We start from the raw sequence: 22603 nt of genomic DNA on the forward strand, positions 1-22603 counted from the left end.
TAATGCCACCATTATCTCTGCCTCCCCTTCTACCGCCGGCATCATTATAACATTCAGAAGCCTACGTATATTGGTGTTCAGCTGCCTTCCCTTCACAAACCCCGTCTGGTCCTCATGAATGACCCCCAGCACACAGTCCTCTATCCTTGTGGCCAAGATCTTCGCCAACAGCTTGGCATCCACATTTAACAGCGAGATCGGCCTATATGATCCACACTGTCCCGTTTAAGGATCAAGGAAATCAACGCCCGTGACATAGTCGGGGGCAAAGCCCCCCCCCCCCCACTTGCCTCATTAAAGGTCCTAACCAACAGGGGGCCCAGCAGGTTTGCGTACATTTTATAAAATTCGACCGGAAACCCATCTGGCTCCGGCGCCTTCCCCGACTGCATGCTGCCTATCACAGTAACCAGCTCCTCCAGCTCAATCGGTGCCCCCAGCCCCTCCACCGTTGGAAATCTCAGCCTGTCCAAAAAGTGTCCCCCCCCCCCCCCCCCCCCCCATTAATGTCCATCCCGCTTCGCACCACATTTCCTCCCCTATCCTTCACTCCACCAATCTCCCTGGCCGCGTCCCGCTTATGGAGCTGATCCGACAGCATATCTCCCCATATTCGTACACCGCTCCCTGTGCCTTCCTCCACTGAGCTCCCGCCTTTCTGGTGGTCAGTAAGTCGAACTTGGCCTGAAGATTACGCCGCTCCCCCAGCAATCCCCCCTCTGGAGCCTCCGCGTATCTCCCGCACCAACCTCTCCCTCTTTCTTTGCTCTCCCCTCTCCCTATGGGTTCGGATGGAAATCAACTCCCCTCTAATCACCGCCTTCAATGCCTCCCAAACCGTCCCCACTCGGACCTCTCCATTATCATTAGTCTCTAAGGACCTCTTGATACACCCCAAACCCGCACGCCCACCTCCTCATCCGCCAGCAGCCCCACCTCCAGGCGCCAGAGCGGGCGCTGGTCCCTCTCCTCCCCCAACTCGAGGTCCACCCAGTGCGGGGCATGATCCGAAATAACTATGGCCGAATACTCGGCATCCTCCACCCTCGAAATCAGCCCCCTACTCAGAACAAAAAAATTGATCCGGGAATAGGCTTTGTGCACGTGGGAGAAAAATCAATACTCCCTGGCCCTCGGCCTCGCGACAGTCCAAGGATCCACCCCTCCCATCTGGTCCATAAACCCCCTCAACACCTTAGCCGCTGCGGGCCTCCTGCCTGTCCTGGACATGGATCGATCCAATGGGGGATCCAGCACTGTATTAAAGTCCCCCCCCCCCCCCCCCCCCCCCCCCCCAATATCAGGCCCTCCAGATTCGGAATGCGGCCCAACATGCGCCGCATAAAACCCGCATTGTCCCAGTTCGGGGCATAGACATTCACCAGCACCACCCGCTCCCCCTGCAGCTTGCCGCTCACTATCACATGCCTCCCGCCACTATCAGCCACCACCTTTGACGCCTCAAACGACACCCTTTTTCCCACCAGGAAGGCCACCCCTTGATTTTTTGCATCCAGCCCTGAATGAAACACTTGGCCCACCCACCCCTTCCTCAGTGTAACCTGGTCCGCCACTTTCAGGTTCGTCTCCTGGACCATAGCCACATCCGCCTTCAGGTACGTAAACACCCGGGCCCGTTTGACCGGCCCATTCAGCCCCCTCACATTCCAAGTTATCAGCCGGATCAGAGGGCTCCTTGCCCCTCTCCCCTGCCGACTAGCCATAACCCATCCCCTGCCCGCCCCAGGCCAGCGCCCCCCGCTTGGCCCGTTCCCCACGGCGGCAAACCCCCACCCCGGCCCCCCCTGCATACTCCAGCTACTTCCTGGCCATTTCAGCAGCAGCTAGGACCCCTCCCAGCCGCGTTACTCCCTCCATAGCACTCCCGTGAGCCAGCTAACTTCTGCTGACCCCGGTGACTCCCGCCACACCTCCGACCCCTCCCAACGTGGGGCTACTTCTCCTCCCCCATGCCCATCAGCAGACCCCCTCTTCCCCCTCGCGCGGGAAAAAAGCCCGCACTTCTCAGCTCTGACCCCGCCCCATCCACCCTCAGCGCGGGAAACAAAAGAAAAGCCCGCGCTTTCCCCTGCCCGACCCCGCCTCCTCTAGGGTAGCTCCCCTTGTCGGCCCCCACCACCAGCTCCCCACACTCCAAGTCTACCCCCCAATCCGAGCCCATCCACCGAACCCACGCAAAAAGACAGCGCCCCACCCGCCCTAGAAATAACACACAACCAGCATCAAACAGAGAACCCCCCCCCACCAAAAGTTAACACAGTTATTTACAAACCCCCGACCCTCAGTTAGAGTCCAACTTCTCGGCCTGCACAAAGGCCCACACCTCCTCCGGGGACTCAAAATAAAAGTGCCGGTCCTTATAGGTGACCCACAGACGCGCCGGCTGTAACATGCCAAACTTCACACTCTTTACTGTGGAGCACCGCCTTCGTCCGGTTGTACCCGGCCCTCCGCTTAGCCACCTCCGCACTCCAGTCCTGGTAGATCCGCACTACCGTGTTCTCCCACTTGCTACTCCTCTCCTTCTTGGCCCACCTAAGCACGCACTCTCGGTCAACGAACCGGTGGAACCGCACCAGCACCGCCCGTGGCGGCTCATTCGGCTTGGGCCTCCTGGCCAGTATTCTGTGGGCCCCCTCCAGTTCCAGGGGCCCCTGGAAGGACCCAGCTCTCATCAGCGAGTTCAGCAAGATGACCACATAGGCCCCCAGGTCTGACCCCTCCAGCCCCTCCGGGAGGCCCAGGATCCGCAAATATTTCCGCCTCGACCGGTTCTCCATCTCCTCGAACCGCTCCTGCCACTTCTTATGGAGCGCCTCATGCATCTCCACTTTTACTGCGAGGGCTGCGGCCTCATCCTCTCTTTCGGAGACTTGTTGTCGGAGCTCCCGGATTGCCACCCCCTGGGCTGTCTGCGTCGCCAGCAGCTTGTCCGTAGTAGCCTTCAGCGAGTCTAGCAGCTCCACTTTTAGCTCCCGAAAACAGCGGTGGAGAATCTCCTGCGCCCACTGCCTCCATTCCTCGAGGCCTCCGCCAGCCGCCATCCTGTTTTTCTTCCCCCGCTTTTTCCTAGGCGCTGCCACCGCTATTTTGCTGGCCCCACTCCTGGTCCAGACCATAGAACACTGGGGATCTGCTGCTGACACCTTCCCACATCAGGAACCGTCGATCAAGTGCTGTTGGGGGCCCTAAAAAGAGCCCAAAAGTCCGTTCCTGGCGGAAGCTGCCGAACTTGCGGCTTGGCTCCACATAGCCGCAGCCAGAAGTTCAGATCATGGATTTTTAAAAACGAGAAGAACATAGTTCAGGAGTGAGGATTAAATGACAGTTGTCAATGCTTCCTCTAACATTTTTGCTATAAAGCTGAGGTGGGGGTGTTGGGGATTGGTAAGAGGAAGAGTTTTACTTGTATAAACCCCCTACTTCATCCAAGGTGCAAGTGGAAACATATCGAAGAAGCAATTGACTGCAAGCAATCCAAGGCTGTTTTATGAGCACTCTTCTCCGTGGAATAAAGGTGGCAACAAAGCAAATAGTGTGTCAAACTTTTAAGAAGCATTAACAATGGAAGAGAGTTGAGGAGGAAGAGGACGAGATTATAAGACGAGGATGTAAAACTAATTTTGTTGTGAGTCTGATTCGATATCCTGGCACTTGACATGGGCTGCATTTGGCAAAAGTTATTAAAATGGAAATGGGTAAGACATAGAGCTTCTGAAATTTAGATTGCATTTTTCAAACATTTCCATTATAGCCATAGGTATTTAAATGACTTTTGGTAACTTAATTTTCTTATTATTTTACGTTGCTGCCAACAAAGTAATACATTCAATTTGTGCCCATGGCCAGCAAAAACAAACTTAAATTGCTGACTTGCGTGTGTAAATTTGCTTACTACTATGGTACTTCATTCGACATTTAGTTATTTTGTTTTATTCATGCAGATATTGGAATGTAACCTTCAGGTTGTTTTGCTACCAGGCAATTCCATTAAGCATTGTGCATAAGTTAGAATAAAGTGTTTGCTTATTTATTGAATACTTGTATTAATATGCGTTCAAATTAACCCGTTATGGCTCAAGCTTCAGTGAACCTGGAGTAGTTTTTGCCTTGCCTGGGACTCTTGCATAGTTTGATTTGAGACCTATCTGTTTTACAAGACTAGAGTTGAAACATCCATCCTGTCTTTTATGTAATAATAATTTTTTTTGTCACAAGTAGGCTGTTGTCACAAGTAGACTTATGTTTACAGTAGGCTGAAATTACTGTGAAAAGCTCCTGTCTTCACATTCTGGCACCTGTTGGGGTACACCTGAGGGAGAAATCATAATGTCCAATTCACCGAACAAGCACTTATTTTGGGATTTGTGGGAGGAAACCGGAGCACCCGGACGAAACCCACGCAGACATGGGGAGAACGTGCAGACTCCACGCAGACAGTGACCCAAACCGGGAATCAAACTTGGGAACCTTTTGCTGTGAAGCAACTGTGCTAACCACTGCTGCCTTGCCGCCCATCAATAATAATTGCAATGAAGCATTGCTCTGAGCCCCTGACTACAGGTTCTATGTTGAACAAGCCTGTTATACAATTAAGTGGTGGGGTTGGGGGAAAGAAAGAGTAGTTGGGAAAAGGTTTGCAAATGTTGTGCAGCCAGCTACACTTTTTTTTTTGTTGTTAAAATTTTGCACTTCCATAACCTGTGTGCATTTATTAGCTTTGCAACTCTTGTATTGCTGCAGAATTTGAGCTTATTGTAATTGTAGTTTTTGCACTCAGCTTTGTAATTATGGATTCAATTCATTCTAATTGCAGTTGGAACATTTACAACCTGTGGTGGCATCTAACCAGCAGTTCGAAATTCAGTACAGAACCTTTGGTCAGGCTCTTGATACAACGAGGCATGGCCTCCAAATGAAGAACATTTCCACATCGGAGGACCTGAGGCAGAATTTGGGTAGGTTTAAGTCCTTGGAAAAGTTTGCCTTTTGATGCAGGTGATGTAATAATTTTGGATTTGGATTCTCTGAAGATCCAAGTTATCAATGCAGAGTGCAACTCGGCAAAGCAACCTCGAAGGTGCTAGGTTTGATCCTTAGTTTGTACTGAGCGAGGTGACTTCATCTGTGGAGGTACCACAATTGGTTTTAGCCCATTTGTATTTCTTCTCCCTTTCCTATTTGCTTTCTTGGGATCCCTGCTGGAAAATGGATGCACATGAATGACAGCGATGTATTCCATGGTCAAATAGTTTACTGAGACTGTCAAATATGCCCCAATAGCAAAATATCCACTTGACAGGACTACCCCCTGGGATTTACCTTTGTCCATAGACACCGTCACCTTCCTTTCTCCAGCCATCTCCACATTCGATCTGTTGTAAGCAGCATTTACCCTCCCCCGAACCCATCTACCCATGTAATCCCCCTTCCCTTCCCCTGCTCCCCCATTACCTCCCTCTCCCATGTTCCCAAGTACAGTTACCCCCCTTTCCCCCCGGGTCGTTAAAGTTAATTGTCCCTCACTGTTTCCCGAGCTTTTTCTTTTGAATAAACTTGTTTGCCTCCTCTGGCGAGTCAAAGAAATGTTCCTTGCTTCTGTATGTGACACCTAGTCTGGTTGAGTACAGCATACCAAACCCCACGTACCCTTGAACAGCGTGGTTTTGGCTCCATTAAATTCTGCCTGGTGCTTGACCATGTCTGCTCCAGTGTCCTGGTACAAACGGGTGGTGTGTCCCACTTGCACGACTGTGTGTATTTTGTCCACCTCAGGATCCGCTCTTTATCTCGGAATCTATGGAACCTCACTATCGTGGTCCGTGATGGCTCCCCTGATGGGACTCTGAGCAGCCTGTGAGGCCTGGTCTACCTCTGGGGCTTGACGGAACCCTCCTGTCCGAGCATCGACGCTGTAAACTCTGTCGGGTTCCGACCCGCTGTACCCTCCGGTAGCCCGCCGACCTGCAGGTTCTCCTGGCAGGACATGTTTTCTTGGTCAATGCCCTTCCCCTTCAATGCCTTCTGGTGCTTGACTGACCAACCTTGCCACCTCGGCTTCGAGCGAGGCGATCTGCTCTCCTAGATGGTGGCAGCCTTTTCTAGGTCTCTCACCGTTGCCCCTTGTGCCTCCAGTTTCCGTTTATGAGGAGCAGTGAGACTTCTATTGCTGACCCCACAGCTGCCATTAGGCCCTCTTTCATCACCTCTCTGTGCCCCTGGAGTTCCATTGTGATGACTTCCATCAGCTTCTCCATCATCGTCTAGGTCGGAATTAATGATCCTGTGGGATCGGCCATGTTCAGCTCACGGCTGCCACGTGAGTCTCCCTGTTCAGGAGTCGAAGCTTTCCTCTTCCTGCTCCTTGCTGTTTTTCCGGCCTGTTTGTTGGCTCATCGGTATCCTGGTTGATACAGAGGTTAATTGGGGTGGGGGTTAATCTCGGGAACCTTTTGCACTCTTGGTGCCCGCTTGGCAGGGTTAAACGATCGAATTAGAAGTTCCGAGGAGACCGGGCAGGTCTGTGTGGAGTTTGCACATTCTCCCCTTGTCTGCGTGAGTCTCACCCCCACAACCCAAAGATGTGCGGGTTAGGTGGATTGGCGACTCTAAATTGCACCTTAATTGGGAAAAAAAGAATCGGGTGCTCTAAATTTTTTTTTAAAGTTCCTCAAAGCGACCACCTTTCGTGCAACTGCCCAGTTCATAGCTGCCACTGGAAGTCACCCCCTGTAAGATCCTTGTGGGTTACAACAGATCCAGAGTCACATGTAGAGCAGACCAGATAAGGACAGCAAATTTCCCCCTCTAAAGAAAATTAATCGACCCAGATGGGTTTTTACAACAATCGACAGTGCTTTTGTGGTCGACATTTCACCATTTGTCGCGGTGGTATTCGAACCCAGGTCTCCAGGGTCTCTGAATTATTAGTCCAGTGACAATACCACTATGCCATCACCTCCCCAAATAGGTTGTTAATTTTTCTTTCAGTTTATTACTCCTGAGCAGAACGCAAATTGAATAGAGGAAAGATGGCTACATGCTTGCTGAAGGTAACTACACCAAAGTTGTCTTGTACTGTTCCTATGGCAGTGATAAACATAGAAAATAGGAGCAGGCGGTACTTTGTTGCACCTCTATCCAGTTGTGTCGTCTCCTCCCGTACACATGATGCTGATTCACATTGGAGTTCAATAACAAATGCCATTTTCTTCACTTATGATGTGTGTGAGGGGAATGTTGAGAACTGTTGGGGCACTCCATTGTAATTCAGTTCATTATTCGCCTTCCCTCTGAATCTTTTGATGTTTACTTTTCCTTTATGGATGCCATGATATGGAGATTGGGATATGGTGAGGTTGGGTTATGATCAGGACAAGTATCTACTCCGACCAACCTGTCTACTTCCACACTGGTATTTAACTTGATCAACTGATCCAGTGAGAGATCTTTGTAATACTACACGTTATTTTTCTTTTACTATGAGGTAGGATGCTCAACAGATAATAAACTGCAGAAATTATTTTCCTCCCTAGCCCTTTCCTCCACCCTTATTGTATCTGTTAACAGTTTAATTTTCCACAAAGAAGTTGATAAATGGCTGCCACCTCCAGATGAACCCTAAGGTTGATCTTCTTGGCGAACTTTATTTGCTCAAGCCTGAGAAACGCAGCCATGTCACTAACCCATACCCTCGATTTTGGGGGCTCCGAGTCAGTCCCTCCATGCCAATAAGATCCTTCTCCGGACTACCAAGGAGGCAAAGGCCAAAATGCCAGCCTCTCTCGCCCCCTGGACTCCCGGGTATTCTTACACTGCAAACATCGGCACCTTCGGACTGGGTGCCATCCTTGTTTTAGTATCGTGGCCATGACATCAGCAAATCCCTGCCAGAATCCCCTAAGCTTCGGACATGCCCCAAATATGTGGACATGATTTGCGGGCCCTCCTGCACACCTCCCATATCTGTTTCCCCCCCACCCCCTAAAAATCTGCTTCTCCGGGCCACCGTCATGTTTGCCCAGTGAACCACCTTAAATTGTATCATGATGAGGACGTGGTGACTTTACTCAGAACGTCCTCCCACAGACCTGCCTTTAGCTCCTTATCCAGCTCATCCTCCCACTTGAACTTAACCTCCCCTATCTGGGTTCCCTCCCACTCCATGAGCTCTTTCTAAATTTCTGAGACCTTCCCCTCCCCTACTCCCATTTTCAAAACTACTTTATCCTGTATCCCCTGGGGCGGTAGAAGAGGAAAGGTCGAAACCTGCCTTCGTACAAAGTCCCTCACCTACAGACAGCAAAACCCATTCCCTCCTGGCAGTTCAAACTCCTCCTCCAAAGAAGGAAATCTCCCGTCAACAAACAGGACCCCCAGCCTCTCAATCCCCGCTCTCTGCCACCTCTGAAACCCTCCAACCAGCCTCCCCAGCACAAACCGGTGGTTCCCACAAATTGGAGCCACCCAGTGATGGTTCTTAAAGCTCGGTAAGGCCCTGCTGCAACACACCTTCCTTAATCGCGGGGTTTTACCCACCCATACAAATCCAGGGATCACTGCATGGACCCTTTTTTTTCCCCAAAAAATGCTTTTCGGATTAAAAATAGGGAGACACTGGAAAATGTAAAAAAATCTCGGGAGAACTGTCATCTTTACAGTCTGTACCCTCCCCGCCAGTGACAGTGAAATTAATTTATTTTTATTTGACGAGTGGGAGGAGGAGAGGAGAACTGCACTGACTTTCATTAAGTGTGCCTCCACTGGGCTGACTCATGGAATAGACTTAGCACAGGAAGCCTGGTTTCCTCTCCGGCTTTTTGGATGCATTGATTTTAATTTGACACCAGTGAAAAAGCATATAAATTTTACCTTGATGCAAAGCTACATTATATTAATGCTGGATCTTCTTGCCATCTTAAACTGTGTTCATTTATTTTATTTTTTTGTAGTTGGAGGGTAATACATCATAAGCAGCTTTATTAGGTTTTAAACTTCTTTTATGGGGTACTTATTATTTGTCAATGCCAAGCAGTAGATAGATGGTCAGTTATCAGCTCCTGCCAGTGGAGCTGCAAGGACATACAAGGGGTGCGTGTTGACTTTCCGAAGCTCCTTCTCTTCCTCATCACATGGTTGATAGTGTGGGAGGACTACATCTGTCCTCATTTGTATTTCAGGTGCATACTCGTGCTGAGGTATACCATACTATTTGAATGCGCATTACAACTTAGTATTACTTCAGTCCTGTGTCTCTGCCTCAATCTTGGTAAAATGTTTCTTATGCACTAAAATAATAATGTTTCAATTCCCACATTGCTGAATAAGATTGCTAATTAAGTGCTTCAGTGGGGACAGTTTTGTGCTGTGGCCCTGTTCCCATTTTGAGCAGGGAGCTCCTTTCATGTTGAACATTTTCACACGGGCCACTTTTTACATAGATACATAGAAGATAGGAGCAAGAGGAGGCCTTTTGGCCCTTCGAGCCTCCTCCGCCATGTATCACGATCACGGCTGATCATTTTAACTCAATAACCCAATCCTGCTTTCTCCCCATAACCTTCGATCCCATTCGCCCCAAGTGCTATATCCAGCCGCGTCTTGAACATATTCAATGTTTTAGCATCAACTACTTCCTGTGGTAATGAATTCGACAGGCTTCCCCATTCTTGGGGTGAAGAAATGTTTCCTCATCTCTGTTTGAAATGGTTTACCCTGAATCTTCATACTGTGACCCCTGGTTCTGGACACACCCACCATCGGGAACCTCTTCTCTGCATCTACCCTGTTTAGTCCCGTTTAATCTTGGTTTCATCTCCATTTTAACTCGAGGACAAAATGTATCTGACCTAATGCACCACAGAATATCCTGGAGCTTTTTGACTGGAATGTAGATCCGACATTCTAACATTGTAACAGGTTTGAGGCAGTTTGTGAATTGACCATTTTGGTTTGGTGGATAAATTGCAGAAGATGTTGGGCTGTGCATTCCAGCTGTATATGTAAATACAATTCGCACAAATTACTTAATGGTGAGAATGCAGCTTAAAAACTAATTTTCCCAAAGACCAGGGGAGGAACGTCGCTGAGTAACCAGTTGTTTACTCACCAGGAAAGCGAATCAAAGATTCCTTTTCTTGGGCTCACATCTTTATTGGTAGTTTTTCTTTTGAGACATTTACACCGACATTCTCTTTACAGAGGAGTTGAAAATTCATCTAAAGTCAACACATCAACTGTTGGATGGACTTGGACTCCAATCAGATGGAAGTAATTCAAAAGCTGAAAGTGAGCTGAGAGAGGCTGCTGCAAAGACTGAAACAGAGATGAAGAGGTATTGGTGCACAATCGCGTTCAAAAATTTAGATTGGAGTTCTTTATGGCGTTGTCTGCTCTGCCTATTTGGTTCAATTTTATATTTTCTCTGACTTTGCGAATCATAGGATTTTGTTAAACTTTACTTTCATCCCAATTTTCTTCTGAAGAGATGTGTCTGTGTATAGGTAATTATGAATGTGCATATTTGTAAGATATGGTGTAGGCATGACATAATTTCAATCACTAATCGGGCTGAAAGAATTGAACATGTCAGTCACTGCTCGCCTCAGAAACACGGGAAAGATATTGGACTTTATTCAGAAACTAGCCACCTTGCAAATTCTTGGGAAGGGAATAATTTACAAATAAATGTGTTTTGCAACACGGTAGCACAGCACCAGGGTCCTGGGTTTGATTCCCGCTTGGGTCACTCTGTGCGGAGTCGGCACGTTCTCCTTGTGTCTGCGTGGGTTTCCTCCGGGTGCTCCTGTTTCTTCCCACAAGTCCAGAAAGATGTGCTGTTCGGTGAATTGGACATTCTGAATTCTCCCTCACTGTACCCGAACAGGCGCCGACTAGGGGCTTTTCACAGTAAGTTCATTGCAGTGTTAATGTAAGCCTACTTGTGACAATAATAAAGATTATTATAACGGGAAAGGCACTACAGATCTTAGTTTATGCAGAATTTTAATTATTACTAAGTGACTTGCTGTGAGTATATAAACTCCATTTTTCTGAAATAAAATCAGGATTCTTAACAATTTTTGGAGGTCACATATCATGAATTCATTATGTTTGAAAGTTGAAATCCAGAGCCTTGCTAATATGGATTTCCCTCTATTTTATTTCTAAAGTAGTAGAGCTAACCACTCGGTCTCTTTCAGTTAAGTAAGTTTTGCTCAGTTGCTATCATTCTCGCTTGTGATTCAGAAAATTATGGATTCAAGTTGCACTACACACACACTTGGGTATGTAATCAGAGCTAACACTTCAGCGCCATGCTGCAGAAATGCTCCATGGTTGGAGGTGCCATCTTTCAAATGATGCGTTAAACAATGTTAATGAATCCGCATGGGGCATACATTATTCCCAATATTGCTCCTTAAACCAACAGTACCAATAGCAAGTCACTTGTGTGTTAATTCACATTATATCTGTGGAGCTAAAGCATTTTTAATGTATTCTTTCATGGGACATGGATATCGTTGGCAAGGCCAGCATTAGTTGACTATCCCTAATTACCCATGAGCTGAGTGGCTTGCTAGGCCATTTTCGAGGACAGTTAAGAGTCAAGCACATTAATATGAATCTGGAGTCGCATGTGGGCCACACTAGGCAAATTTCCTTCCCTACAGGACATTAGTGAACCAGATGGATTTTTATGACAATTGATGGTGGTGCCATGTGCTAATACCAGCTTTATATTTCAGATTTGTTAATTGAATAAGCAAATGAGGAAGATTTTAAAGAGGAGGATTAGCTTTTGTAGTTGCACTAATTTAATTTGAATGCCAGGGATTTTGGGGGGGGGTGGGGGGGGGGAGCTCATTCTTGAAGTCTTATTTAATTTTTTTAAAAAGGTGCAAAAGAAATCCTGGTATTCCTAGTGATGTCCAGGAAAATTTCTCTCCCTTTCCTGAACTTCTCTCCTCCTCCAGGGTCCTCTGCATCAGTGATGAGTAACAAATTGCAATGTTGAAATGTCTGAGTTAGGGGGAACATAGGACCATACTTAATTTATGTCCAACCTAGCACTTGATTGAAAAATATAAATTGTGGTGACGCTTACTTTATATGACCAACTAATTTAAGACTTATTTAGTCCAGTGAGTTGGTCATATAAAATGGGTTAGTTTTAATCAAAACATTTCACATCACCATTGTTTTTGATATTAAACGCTAATAAATCAGGAAAATGATGGTTAACCCAATAGGCATTTGACATTGCATTCCTTCAGGGTGGATGTGGTTTTAGATTTATATTGTTACATAATTTAATTGCAAAACTTGGGGCTCATTGACCTTGAAAGGAGTACGAACATACTAATTAGGAGCAGGATTAGGTGGCTCAACCCCCTGCCATTCAATAAAATCAGGGCTGCTCTGATTGTAACTTCAACCCCACATTCCTGCCTACCCCTGATAACCTTTCACCCTCTCGTTAATCAAGCATCTATATAACTCTGCCTTAAAAATATTCAAAGACCCTGCTTCCAAATTAGTCACAAGAGTCTCGTAAATGGTGTGGCAAATCTCATCCAGAACACAACTTAAACAGTTGATCAAGATGGTACTGACTCAATAGATAAAATTCAGATTTGGAGCTAATGCTAGGAAATGGGAATCATAGTGAGGGTCGTGTTGGCAAAAGCCTTGGACTCACTTAAGGAATAGTTAAAAGCTGTGTGAGAAAGTATAGGTTATCCTGGGCAAATGACCTGGAACAGCCTTTCCACTCTATATTTTCTCATTCCATATCTATCATTCCTTACCTATCGCCTAGTAATGTTATGATTCTTATTAATTACTGGCGCTGAATCTTAATGACAGTCATGTTTTAAAAAAAAAAAAAATCAGAGATGGTTGTTGTTGTTTTCTGCACTCATTATCCCTTTTGCTTGCATGCTTGTGAATTGTGTCTGCCACATAATCTTAGCAGGGATGTCCATACAATGCAAAACAATCATGTTAAATTAGACTTGATATATAAATTCTAATGCTGAAGGACGATTTCCCTGCTGCTGCCTCTTAACAGCATAATAAACCAGCCGTTTATTAAATTTCTCCATCTCTGTGCCTTAATGAAAATGTTGGGAACTTGTGAGCAATTTATTTGTTTTTCTGAAAATCTGATCATCTAGATTTTCATTATCTCACTGGTGATTTCATAGTTAGTGAGCGTGTACTGTAGTGATAAATACATGAAATGGGTTTTAAACATATTAGCATATATCTCATAACTGCAAAGCTGGTGTATAATTGCACCGTTTGAAGTGATGTTGGAGTGACTCTTGGCATTCTTATTGATTCCATTTTAAAACTAATATTTGGACTTTTAATTTTGGCTACAAACCTAATGTGCTGGAAACTGTACAAGGTGATCTATTGAATATGATGTATGCTCCACTTATGGCACTGACCCTAATTTACTTAAAGCTTTATACATGATGAGTTATGTTCCAAAAAAGCTTCAGGTTGTGTACCCTATTCTGAGAGCACCAGCCTCATCTGTACAATGGGTGATGGGGAAAATGGGCAACAATGACCATGAAAAACTGGTCTTTTATACTGATTAAGAACAACCTGACCCGCTCAGAGCCAAGTGTTGAGTTTGTTACATTGTCTGTGTACTGCCATTTATTTTTTACTTATTTTGTTTTAAAAATAGAGTACCCAATTCTTTTTTTTCCAATTTTAGGGGCAATTTAGCGCGGCCAATTTGCCTACCCTGCACATCTTTAGCTCCACACGGACAGTGACCCGGGGTCGGGATCAAACCCAAGTCCTTGACACCATGAGGCAGCAGTGCTAACCACTATGCCGCCGTGCTGCCCCAGAAACTGCCTTTTAAAGATGGGAGGAGAGAAAAACCCAAACATTATGCATGTATATTTAAATAATGTGCAGAACCAGGTCATGGAGAACTATTTTAATGGGTAGGAAAACGGGCTGTTCTGCCCTCTCCATTCTTCGCATAAAAGTGCTTTAGTCCACCGTGGAGCAGTTAGCACCAAGTTGGGTGTACCTGTGGCCTCGTACCTAGTGTTGAAACTTGAACTTGTGCTGGTTTGATCAGTTATGCCATGTGTATTTTATATTCCCACACGGTGTAACTGGCCTTTAAGGCGTTTCCTGTATTGATCAATTTGACTTTGCTTATACGGTGAAATTTGCCGAAGACTGTTTTATGTATAGTGACTTTGAGACTTGGTTCCAGAATAACTGGGTGACATTGATGCCAACAATCTACTAATGAAACCAAACTGCCTGCAGTCCTTCCCAAAGATGGTTGTTAAAGACTTGATTAACTGCTTCCAAGCTAAATGCAAAATGAATTGAATTGTGACACTGAAGCTGTGATTTTATTGTCACATTGTGGCATGGTACTGATAATGAGATCAGCTCTTCGGATTTTATGAAAGGGATAACAAAGTGGTGTACAAGAGATGTGTCCATACTGAGAATCACAACTGAGGTATATCAGTTAACTATTTCCTTGATTTTGGGTAGGGCATCTGTATTAGTGATGTATGTTGGCTGTCTCTAACCAGATACCATCTATTCACTGTTCCTGGAAAAGTATGCATGTTGTGGACAGGACTGGCCTCTGTGCCAGTTTGGTTCACAGATGCCAATACCTGGAGGAACTGTATTTCCTGGAGTTAAATATTGGATAGACTGGCATTCCTTGCTCCCTATCCCACATCTGTAATGATTCCATTGCCTATGCAGGCCATTTCCTCTATAGCACATTTTATGCAGCAAAGCCTCCCATGACATTTCATGGAGCAGTACATCAGACAAAAATTGATACCAAGCCAAAGGAGGGGCAATTAAACTTGAGGAGAAGCTTGGTCAGAAGATTTTTTTTTAAAAAAAGCATTGAAGGCAAAGAACGTCTTGGTTTAAAATTGATCCAAGAGCTAATCCTCTCCACCATAAAGACCACTCACTTTCACCTCGCATAAGTCTAGCTGCTGCTGTAACCCTCCTAGTCGCCTCCAGACTTGACTATTCCAATGTCCACCTGACCAGATTCCAACCCATAAAGATGGGATTTCCCCTATCCTATCCTGGTCCCAAACATGCCAACTTCAGGATTCTTATCCTAATTTTTCTAGCCTTGCTCTCTCCCTATCTCTGAAACTTCATCAAAACCCTAAAACCCTTTGAGAACTCTTGCTTTCCATCTCTGGATCCTTGTGCTTTCTCCAATCCCCTTTTCCTACTATCGAAGGGAGTGTTTCAGACAACTAGGCTCCAAGCTCTAGAAGTCTCTCAAATTGTGCAGCAAGATCTTCTGACCAAGCTTCTCCTCACACTTCATGTCCCTTCCTTTGGCATGATATCAATGCTTGTCTGATTACTGTTCTGTAAAATGTCACGGGAGGCTTTGCTGCACAAAAGGTGCTGAGGACGAAATGGCATGAGTAGGCCACTCGGCCCCTTGAATCTGCTTGGCCATTTGTCTAGATCATGGCTGATCTTCTACCTCTGCTATTTTTCTTGAACTATCCCCGAATGCCTTGAGATCTTTAATATCTCGAAATGTATCAATATGTGTCTTGAATAATCTCAAGAACTGACTGAGTCTCCATGGCTATCTGAGGTAGACAATTCCAAATGCTCACCAGCCTCTAGAGTGAAGAAATTCCTCCTCATCTCAGCACTAAGTGGCCTCCCTATACTGAAACGATGTCCTCCTGGTTCTATGGTCACCAGCCAGGAAACATCCTTCCTGTATCTACCCTCTCTAACCCTTAAAACATTTTGTATGGTTCAATGAGACCTAAGTCTTCTAAACGCTAGAGAATGCAGACCCAATCTTCTCAAAGGACAATCCACCAGTCTGATCAACCTTCATTGCACTCCCTCCATGTCGAGCATGTCCTTCATTTGACAAGGATACCAAAACTGTGTACTTTACTCTATAGAACCTAGAACATACAGTGCAGAAGGATGCCATTCGGCCCATTGAGTCTGCACCGACCCACTTAAGCCCTGACTTCCACCCTATCCCCGTTACCCAATAACCCCATCTAACCTTTTTGGACACAAAGGGCAATTTAGCATGGCCAAACCACCCAACCTGCATGTCTTTGGACTTTCGGAGGAAACTGGAACACCCGGAGGAAACCCACGCAGACACGGAGAGAACGTGCAGACTCCGCACAGACAGTGGCCCAACAGGGAACCGAACCTCGGACCCTGGTGCTGTGAAGCCACAGTGCTAGCCACTTGTGCTGCCCAGGTGTGGTCTATGCAATTTCAGCAATACTGCTTTCCTCCTGTATCATAGAATCATAGAATTTGCAGTGCAGAAGGAGGCCATTTGGCATAGAGTCTGCACTGGCCCTTGGAAAGAGCACCCTACTTAAGCCCACAACTCCACCCAATCCCAGTAACCCCATCTAACCTCTTTGGACACCTTGAGGGCAATTTAGAATGGCCAATTCACCTAACCTGCATATCTTTGCACTCAAGTCCCCCTTGCAATGAAGCTCAACATCTCATTTACCTTCCTAATTGCTTGCTGCACCTGCCTTTAGCTTTCAGTAACTAATGAACAAGAACATCCAGGTCCCTTTGGACATCAACACTTTCCAATCCCTCACCATTTAAGAAGTACTCTGCATTTCTATTTTTCCTGCCAACTTCACATCTTTCCATATTATATTCCATCTGCCATGTTCTTGCCCACTCACTTAGCCTGTCTAAATACCTTTGAAGCCTCTTTGAATCCTCCTTGCGGTTTATATTCCCACCTAGTTTGTGAGAACTTGGCCACGTCTAAATCATCGATATAGATTGTGAGTAGCTCGGGTGTAAGTAATGAGTTTTGCGATACCCCACTAGTTACAGACTGCCAGCTTGATAACCATGCCAGTATATTACCCCCCCCCCCCCCCCCCCCCCCCCCCCCCCCGTCAGAATCTCACAAAAGTACAATGCAGAAAAGGCCTTTCGGCCCATTGAATCTGCACCGTCACTTGAAAGGCACCTGATCTGCCAATTCTAATCCCATTTGCCAGCACTTGGCCCATAGCCTCGAATGTTAAGGCGTGCCAAGTGCTCATCCAGGTACTTTTTAACGGATGTGAGGCAACCCATCTCTACAATCCACCCAAGCAGTGTGTTCCAAACCGTCAAGATTCTCTGAGTAAAAAAGTTTTCCCTCAAATCCCCCCCCCCCCCCCCCCCCCCCCCCGAACCTCCCATTTACTCTAATTGTGTTTATCAATCTCTTGTGTGGAATCATATTGAAAGCCTTCTGAAAAGACAAATACCCCACATCCCTGGTTCTCACTTATCTATTCTGTTAGTTACATTCTGAATAAACTCTCAACAGTTTTGTCAAACATGATTTTGTTTTCATAAATACAGGTTTTCCCCAATCCTACCATTATTTTCTTAAGTATCAAGTTATAACATCATTTCTAATAGATTCTCGCATTTTCCCTACTGCTGATGTCAGGCTAACAGATCTGTGGTTAGCCATTTTTTTCTCCCTCTTTTAAAATAAATAAATAAATAAATAAATATTGCAGTGGTTAGCACAGTTGCTTCACAGCACCAGGGTCCCAGGTTTGATTCCCGGCTTGGGTCACTGTCTGTGCGGAGTCTGCATGTTCTCCCTGTGTCTGCGTGGGTTTCTTCCCGGTGCTGTGGTTTTCTCCCTCAAGAGTACCCAAACAGTGGGCAGCACGGTGGCACAGTGGTTAGCATTGCTGCCTACGGCGCTGAGGACCTGGGTTCGAATCCCGGCCCTTGGCCACTCTAAATTGCCCCTTAATTGGAAAAAATAATTGGGCACTCCCTAAATTTATTTTTAAAAAAAGAGTACCCAAACAGACGCTGGAGTGTGGTGACTAGGGGATTTTCACAGTAACTTCATTGCAGTGTTAATGTAAGCCTACTTGTGACAATAAAGATTATTATTATAATAAATAGTGGGGTTTCATTTGCTATCATCCAATCTATTTTTGGAAGATGACTGCCAATGTATCCACTATCTCAACAGCCGCATCTTTTAATGTTCTCGGGTCGAGGGGATTTATTAACTTTCAGTCCATTAATTTCTCCAGTTCTACTTTTTTTTTAACTAATTTCTTTCAGTCTATCATTCTCACTAGACCCTTGGCTGTCTCGTAGTCCAAGGAATTGCACAGTGGCATAGTGCTAGTACAGTAGCTTCACAGCTCCAGGGTCCCAGGTTCAATTCCTGGCTTGGGTCATTGTGTGGAGTCTGCACGTTCTCCCCCTGCCTGTGTGGGTTTCCTCCAGGTGCTCTGGTTTCCTCCCACAGTCCAAAGATGCGCAGGCTAGGTGGATTGGCCATGCTAAGTTACCCTTGGTATCCAAAAAGGTCAAGTGGGGTTACAGGGATAGCGTGGAGACGTGGGCTTGAGTAGGGTTCCATTTCGAAGGGCCGGTGCAGACTCAATGGACCAAATCCTTCTGCACTGTAAATTATATGATTCGACTGACCTGACAATGCTTGTTATTCTTCAGCTTCTTGTACAAGTTACTGGAGGATGGCCAGTGTTTGTGAAACCTTATCCCTCAATGTGGCTTGCTCTTCAGGAGCGAAGAGAATGGGAGAACATTAAAGGGAAAACATGCGGCAAAGTTACTTTATAAAAACCTTATTGATATAAATGAGATGCAATACCAGCAATATTGAAACTAATACTGTTTCATTTGCTGCGTACTAAAATTCTAGCCACCTGAATATGTTGGAAGTCCTTGATCCACCCAGGGTGCTACAATGCAGGGTGAATGCTTTTCTCAGTCATCGGCTCTCTTTGCTTGTGAGAAGTTGTTAACATTCTTTAGCTAGATGCTAACCTAAACCTGTATCTGTCTCTTATCCTATTTAATTTCTTTAAACAAAACTTTTTTTTTTTACTTTCACAGTTTCTTTGTGAAAATTGAAGAAGTGGCTTCTTACATCAGCAGAGAGACTGCTCTTATACATCAAGAGTTGGATGAAGAAGACTTGGGGATTAATGTATCAGCAAAAGGAATCTTCATCTAGACCATGCCCCCCCTTTTTTTTATAAATAGCATTTCCTATATGTAAAATAAAATCTTGTCGTGTCACATTTATTGACCAATTGCATGAATAACATTTCCATTTTTTGTATATATTAATTTAAGGTGAGCGTTGTACAGATTAATCTGCGTAACAGTTGGCATTGTGATGTATAGTAACATGTAGTTTTGCCTTTCTTAGTTTGTATCACCTGGGTCTCGGAGAAAAGGAGGTCAGGTGATTTTTCCCTGGGGTTTGGAGAGGAAACTTCACCGGGGAGCCTCCTTGTGATAATACTCCGATGGATTGCATTATCCTAGTTGCCCCTGTTTTGGCAATGCTACATGTCTCGAGGAGGCAATGTGAACTGAAGCAATGAGTTTTTCATAGTATAAAAACAATTGTATTTTTCAGGCATCATGTTTCACCTCATCAAATATCTTTTGTGATATTTTTAACTGAACTTCTGAGATTAATCGCCGGTTAAGCACAGACGTTCAGCCAAATGAAAGTTAATGTACTGTCACCAGGAGTTACACAAATGCATTTCCTTTTTTTTTAATAAACATTTTATTGAGGTATTTTTGGTATTGTAGCAACAACAAAAATAGAGTTGCACAAATGCATTTCCTTTTTTTTAAATAAACATTTTAGAGGTATTTTTGGTATTGTAACAACAACAACAAAATAAACAATTGCATGAAACTATAAACATAGTGCAAAAGCCGTCTCCCTTCCTTCCAGGTCCCACCTTTATTAACCCCCTACTCTAAGCTAAACTAACCTCTCCCCTTTTCTGCTGATGATTAATTTTCCACGAAGAAGTCGACAAACGGTTGTCACTTCCGGGCGAACCATAACAGTGACCCTCTCAAGGCGAACTTTATTTTCTCTGAACAGAGCCATGTCCGATAGCCAGGTCTCCGACTTTGGGGCCTTTGAGTCCCTCCAAGCTAATAGTATCCGTTTCCGGGCTACCAGGGAAACAAAGGCTAGAACGTCTGCCTCTTTCTCCTCCTGGATTCCCTAAGCTTCCGATACCCTGAAAATCGCCACCTCTGGACTCAGTGCCACCCTTGTTTTTAACACCGTGGACATGACATCTGCATATCCCTGCCAAAATCCCCATAGCTTCGGACATGTCCAGAACATGTGGACATGGTTCGCTGGTCCTTCCGCACATTTTGCACACCTGTCTTCCACCCCAAAGAATCTGCTCATCCGGGCCACTGTCATGTGAGCCCAATGAACGACCTTGAATTGTATCAGGCTGAGCCTGGCACATGTTGCGGGCGAGTTGATTCTACTCAACGCGTCCGCCCACAGACCATCCTCTATATCTCCTCCCAGCTCCTCCTCCCACTTGCGCTTCAGCTCCTCGGTCTGCGTCTCCTCTGACCCCATAAGTTCCTTGTAAATGTCAGAGACGCTCCCTTCTCCCACCCACCCTCTGGCAAATACCCTGTCCTGGATCCCCCTCAGCGGTAGGAGCGGGAAGGTTGACACCTGTTTACGTAGGAAGCCCCGCACCTGAAGATACCTGAACTTGTTTCTCCTCGCCAACCCAAACTTCTCCAGCGCCCTCATACTTGGAAAGCTCCCCTCTCTAAACATATCCCTCATCCTCTCAATCCCTGCTCTCCGCCATATCCGGAACCACCCCCATCCATACTTCCTGGGGCAAACAGGTGATTATTATAGATTGGGGACCATACCGATGCTCCCTCTGCTCCCACATGTCTCCTCCATTGCCCCCAGCCTCTCAGGGCTGCTACCACCATGGGGCAAGTGGAGTACCGTGCCGGCGGGAATGGCAGAGGTGCAGTTACCAATGCCCCCAGACTGGTGCCCTTGCATGAAGCTGCCTCCATACGCTCCCAGGCCGACCCCTCCCCCACCACCCACTTCCTGATCATGGCTATATTCGCCGCCCAGTAATAGTTACAAAAATTTGGCAGCGCCAACCCGCCCTCTCCCGACTCCACTCAAGCAGCATTACCTTCCTTACTCGCGGGGTCTTGCCCTCCCAAACAAAGCCAGTGATCACTTTGTTGACCCATTTAAAAAAGGACTGCGGAATAAAGATGGGGAGACACTGAAATACAAGCAGGAATCTCGGGAGGACCGTTATCTTCACCGTCTGCATCCTCCTAGCCAGTGACAGTGGAAGCGCGTCCCATCTCCGAAAATCGTCTGTCTAGTTGGGCCAGAATTAATTGATGCAGCCGGTCCCATTCCCACGCCACTTGACTCTATGTACCTCAAGCTTCCCCCTACTAATCTAAACGGCAGCACCCGCAATCGTCCCCCCGTCCCCTCGCCTGGAGTGCAAACATCTCACTTTTCCCCATATTTAGCTTATACCCCGAAAAATGGCCAAATTCCCCTAGAATCCTCATGATTTTTTCCATCCCCACAATTGGGTCCGATGCATACAGAAGCAGGTCGTCTGCATAGAGCGAGCCTCTGTGCTCCACCCCCCAGACCAGCCCCTTGAGGCTCTCCGAGCAATTGCCAACTATATAGCTAGTGCGAACAACAGTGGGGAGAGGGGGCATACCTGTCTCGTCCCTCGATGCAGCCTAAAGTAGTCCGATGTTGCCCTATTCGTCCGTACACTTGTCAATAAAGCCCCGCCCAAATCCGAACCGTCCCAGTACCTCTAACAGATAATCTCATTCTACCTGATCAAAAGCCTTTTCTGCATCCATTGCGATCACATCCTCCACCTCCCTACCTTCCGGGGGGCATCATGATCACGTTTAACAAACTTTGGCCACCAACTGTCTACCATTAACAGACCCCGTCTGGCCCGCCCCAATAACGTCCAGAACACAATCCTGGAGGACCAAATTCTGGCCAGCAATTTTGCATCCACATTCAACAGGGATATCGGCCTGTGGGACCCACACAGCTCCGGGGTCTTGTCCCGCTTCAGAATCAGTAAAATCATGGCCAGTAACATCGTGGGGTGCAGCACCCCTCTTTCCCTTGCCTCATTGAACATCTTCATCAACACCGTTCCCCAATATCCCAGAGAACTTTTTGTAACACTCCACTGGGTACCCGTCCAGCCCTGGGGCTTTACCTGACTGCATGGCCTTCAGACCCTCCACTATCTCTTTCAACCCGATCGGGGCCCCCAGTCTTTCTACCAGATCCCTGTCCACCTTTGGGAAATTCAGCCCCTCCAAGAAGTGCCTCATCCCCTCCAGCCCCGTCGGGCGTTCTGACCTGTGCCGCCTACTGTAGAAATCCCTAAACGCCTTATTCATCCCTGCTGAATCTCCAACCAGTTTCCCATCTCTGACATTTACTTTGCCTATCTCCCTGGCTGCCTCCCTCTTTCTAAGTTGCAGTGCAAGCATTCTGCTGGCCCTCTCTCCATGCTCATAAATCATCCCCCTCGCCTTTCTCAGCTGCTCTACCATTCTCCCTGTGGTGAACAAGCCAAACTCCGCCTGTAGCCTCCGCTGTTCCCTTAAAAGCCCTGCCTCTGGGTCTCCGCAT

At 46.3% G+C, this 22603-nt stretch overlaps 1 protein-coding gene across 5 annotated transcripts in view; it reads left to right on the forward strand.

Moving 5' to 3' along the window:
• haus8 (HAUS augmin like complex subunit 8) overlaps positions 1–19798 on the forward strand; it is a 54838-nt gene extending 35040 nt beyond the window's left edge. For 4 of the 5 annotated variants that reach the window (XM_038777423.1, XM_038777422.1, XM_038777420.1 and 1 more), the window contains 3 exons: positions 4838–4979; positions 10222–10354; positions 18976–19798. In XM_038777423.1, coding sequence (XP_038633351.1) covers positions 4838–4979; positions 10222–10354; positions 18976–19096 — 396 coding nt within the window. In that variant the 3' untranslated portion in view covers positions 19097–19798. The remainder of the gene's footprint in view (positions 1–4837; positions 4980–10221; positions 10355–18975) is intronic. The other variant, XM_038777421.1, reaches the window with a different exon arrangement.
• Positions 19799–22603: the final 2805 nt, after the last annotated feature.

The sequence above is a fragment of the Scyliorhinus canicula genome, chromosome 18 (genome assembly GCF_902713615.1).
Source record: "Scyliorhinus canicula chromosome 18, sScyCan1.1, whole genome shotgun sequence".
Lineage (NCBI taxonomy): Eukaryota > Metazoa > Chordata > Chondrichthyes > Carcharhiniformes > Scyliorhinidae > Scyliorhinus > Scyliorhinus canicula.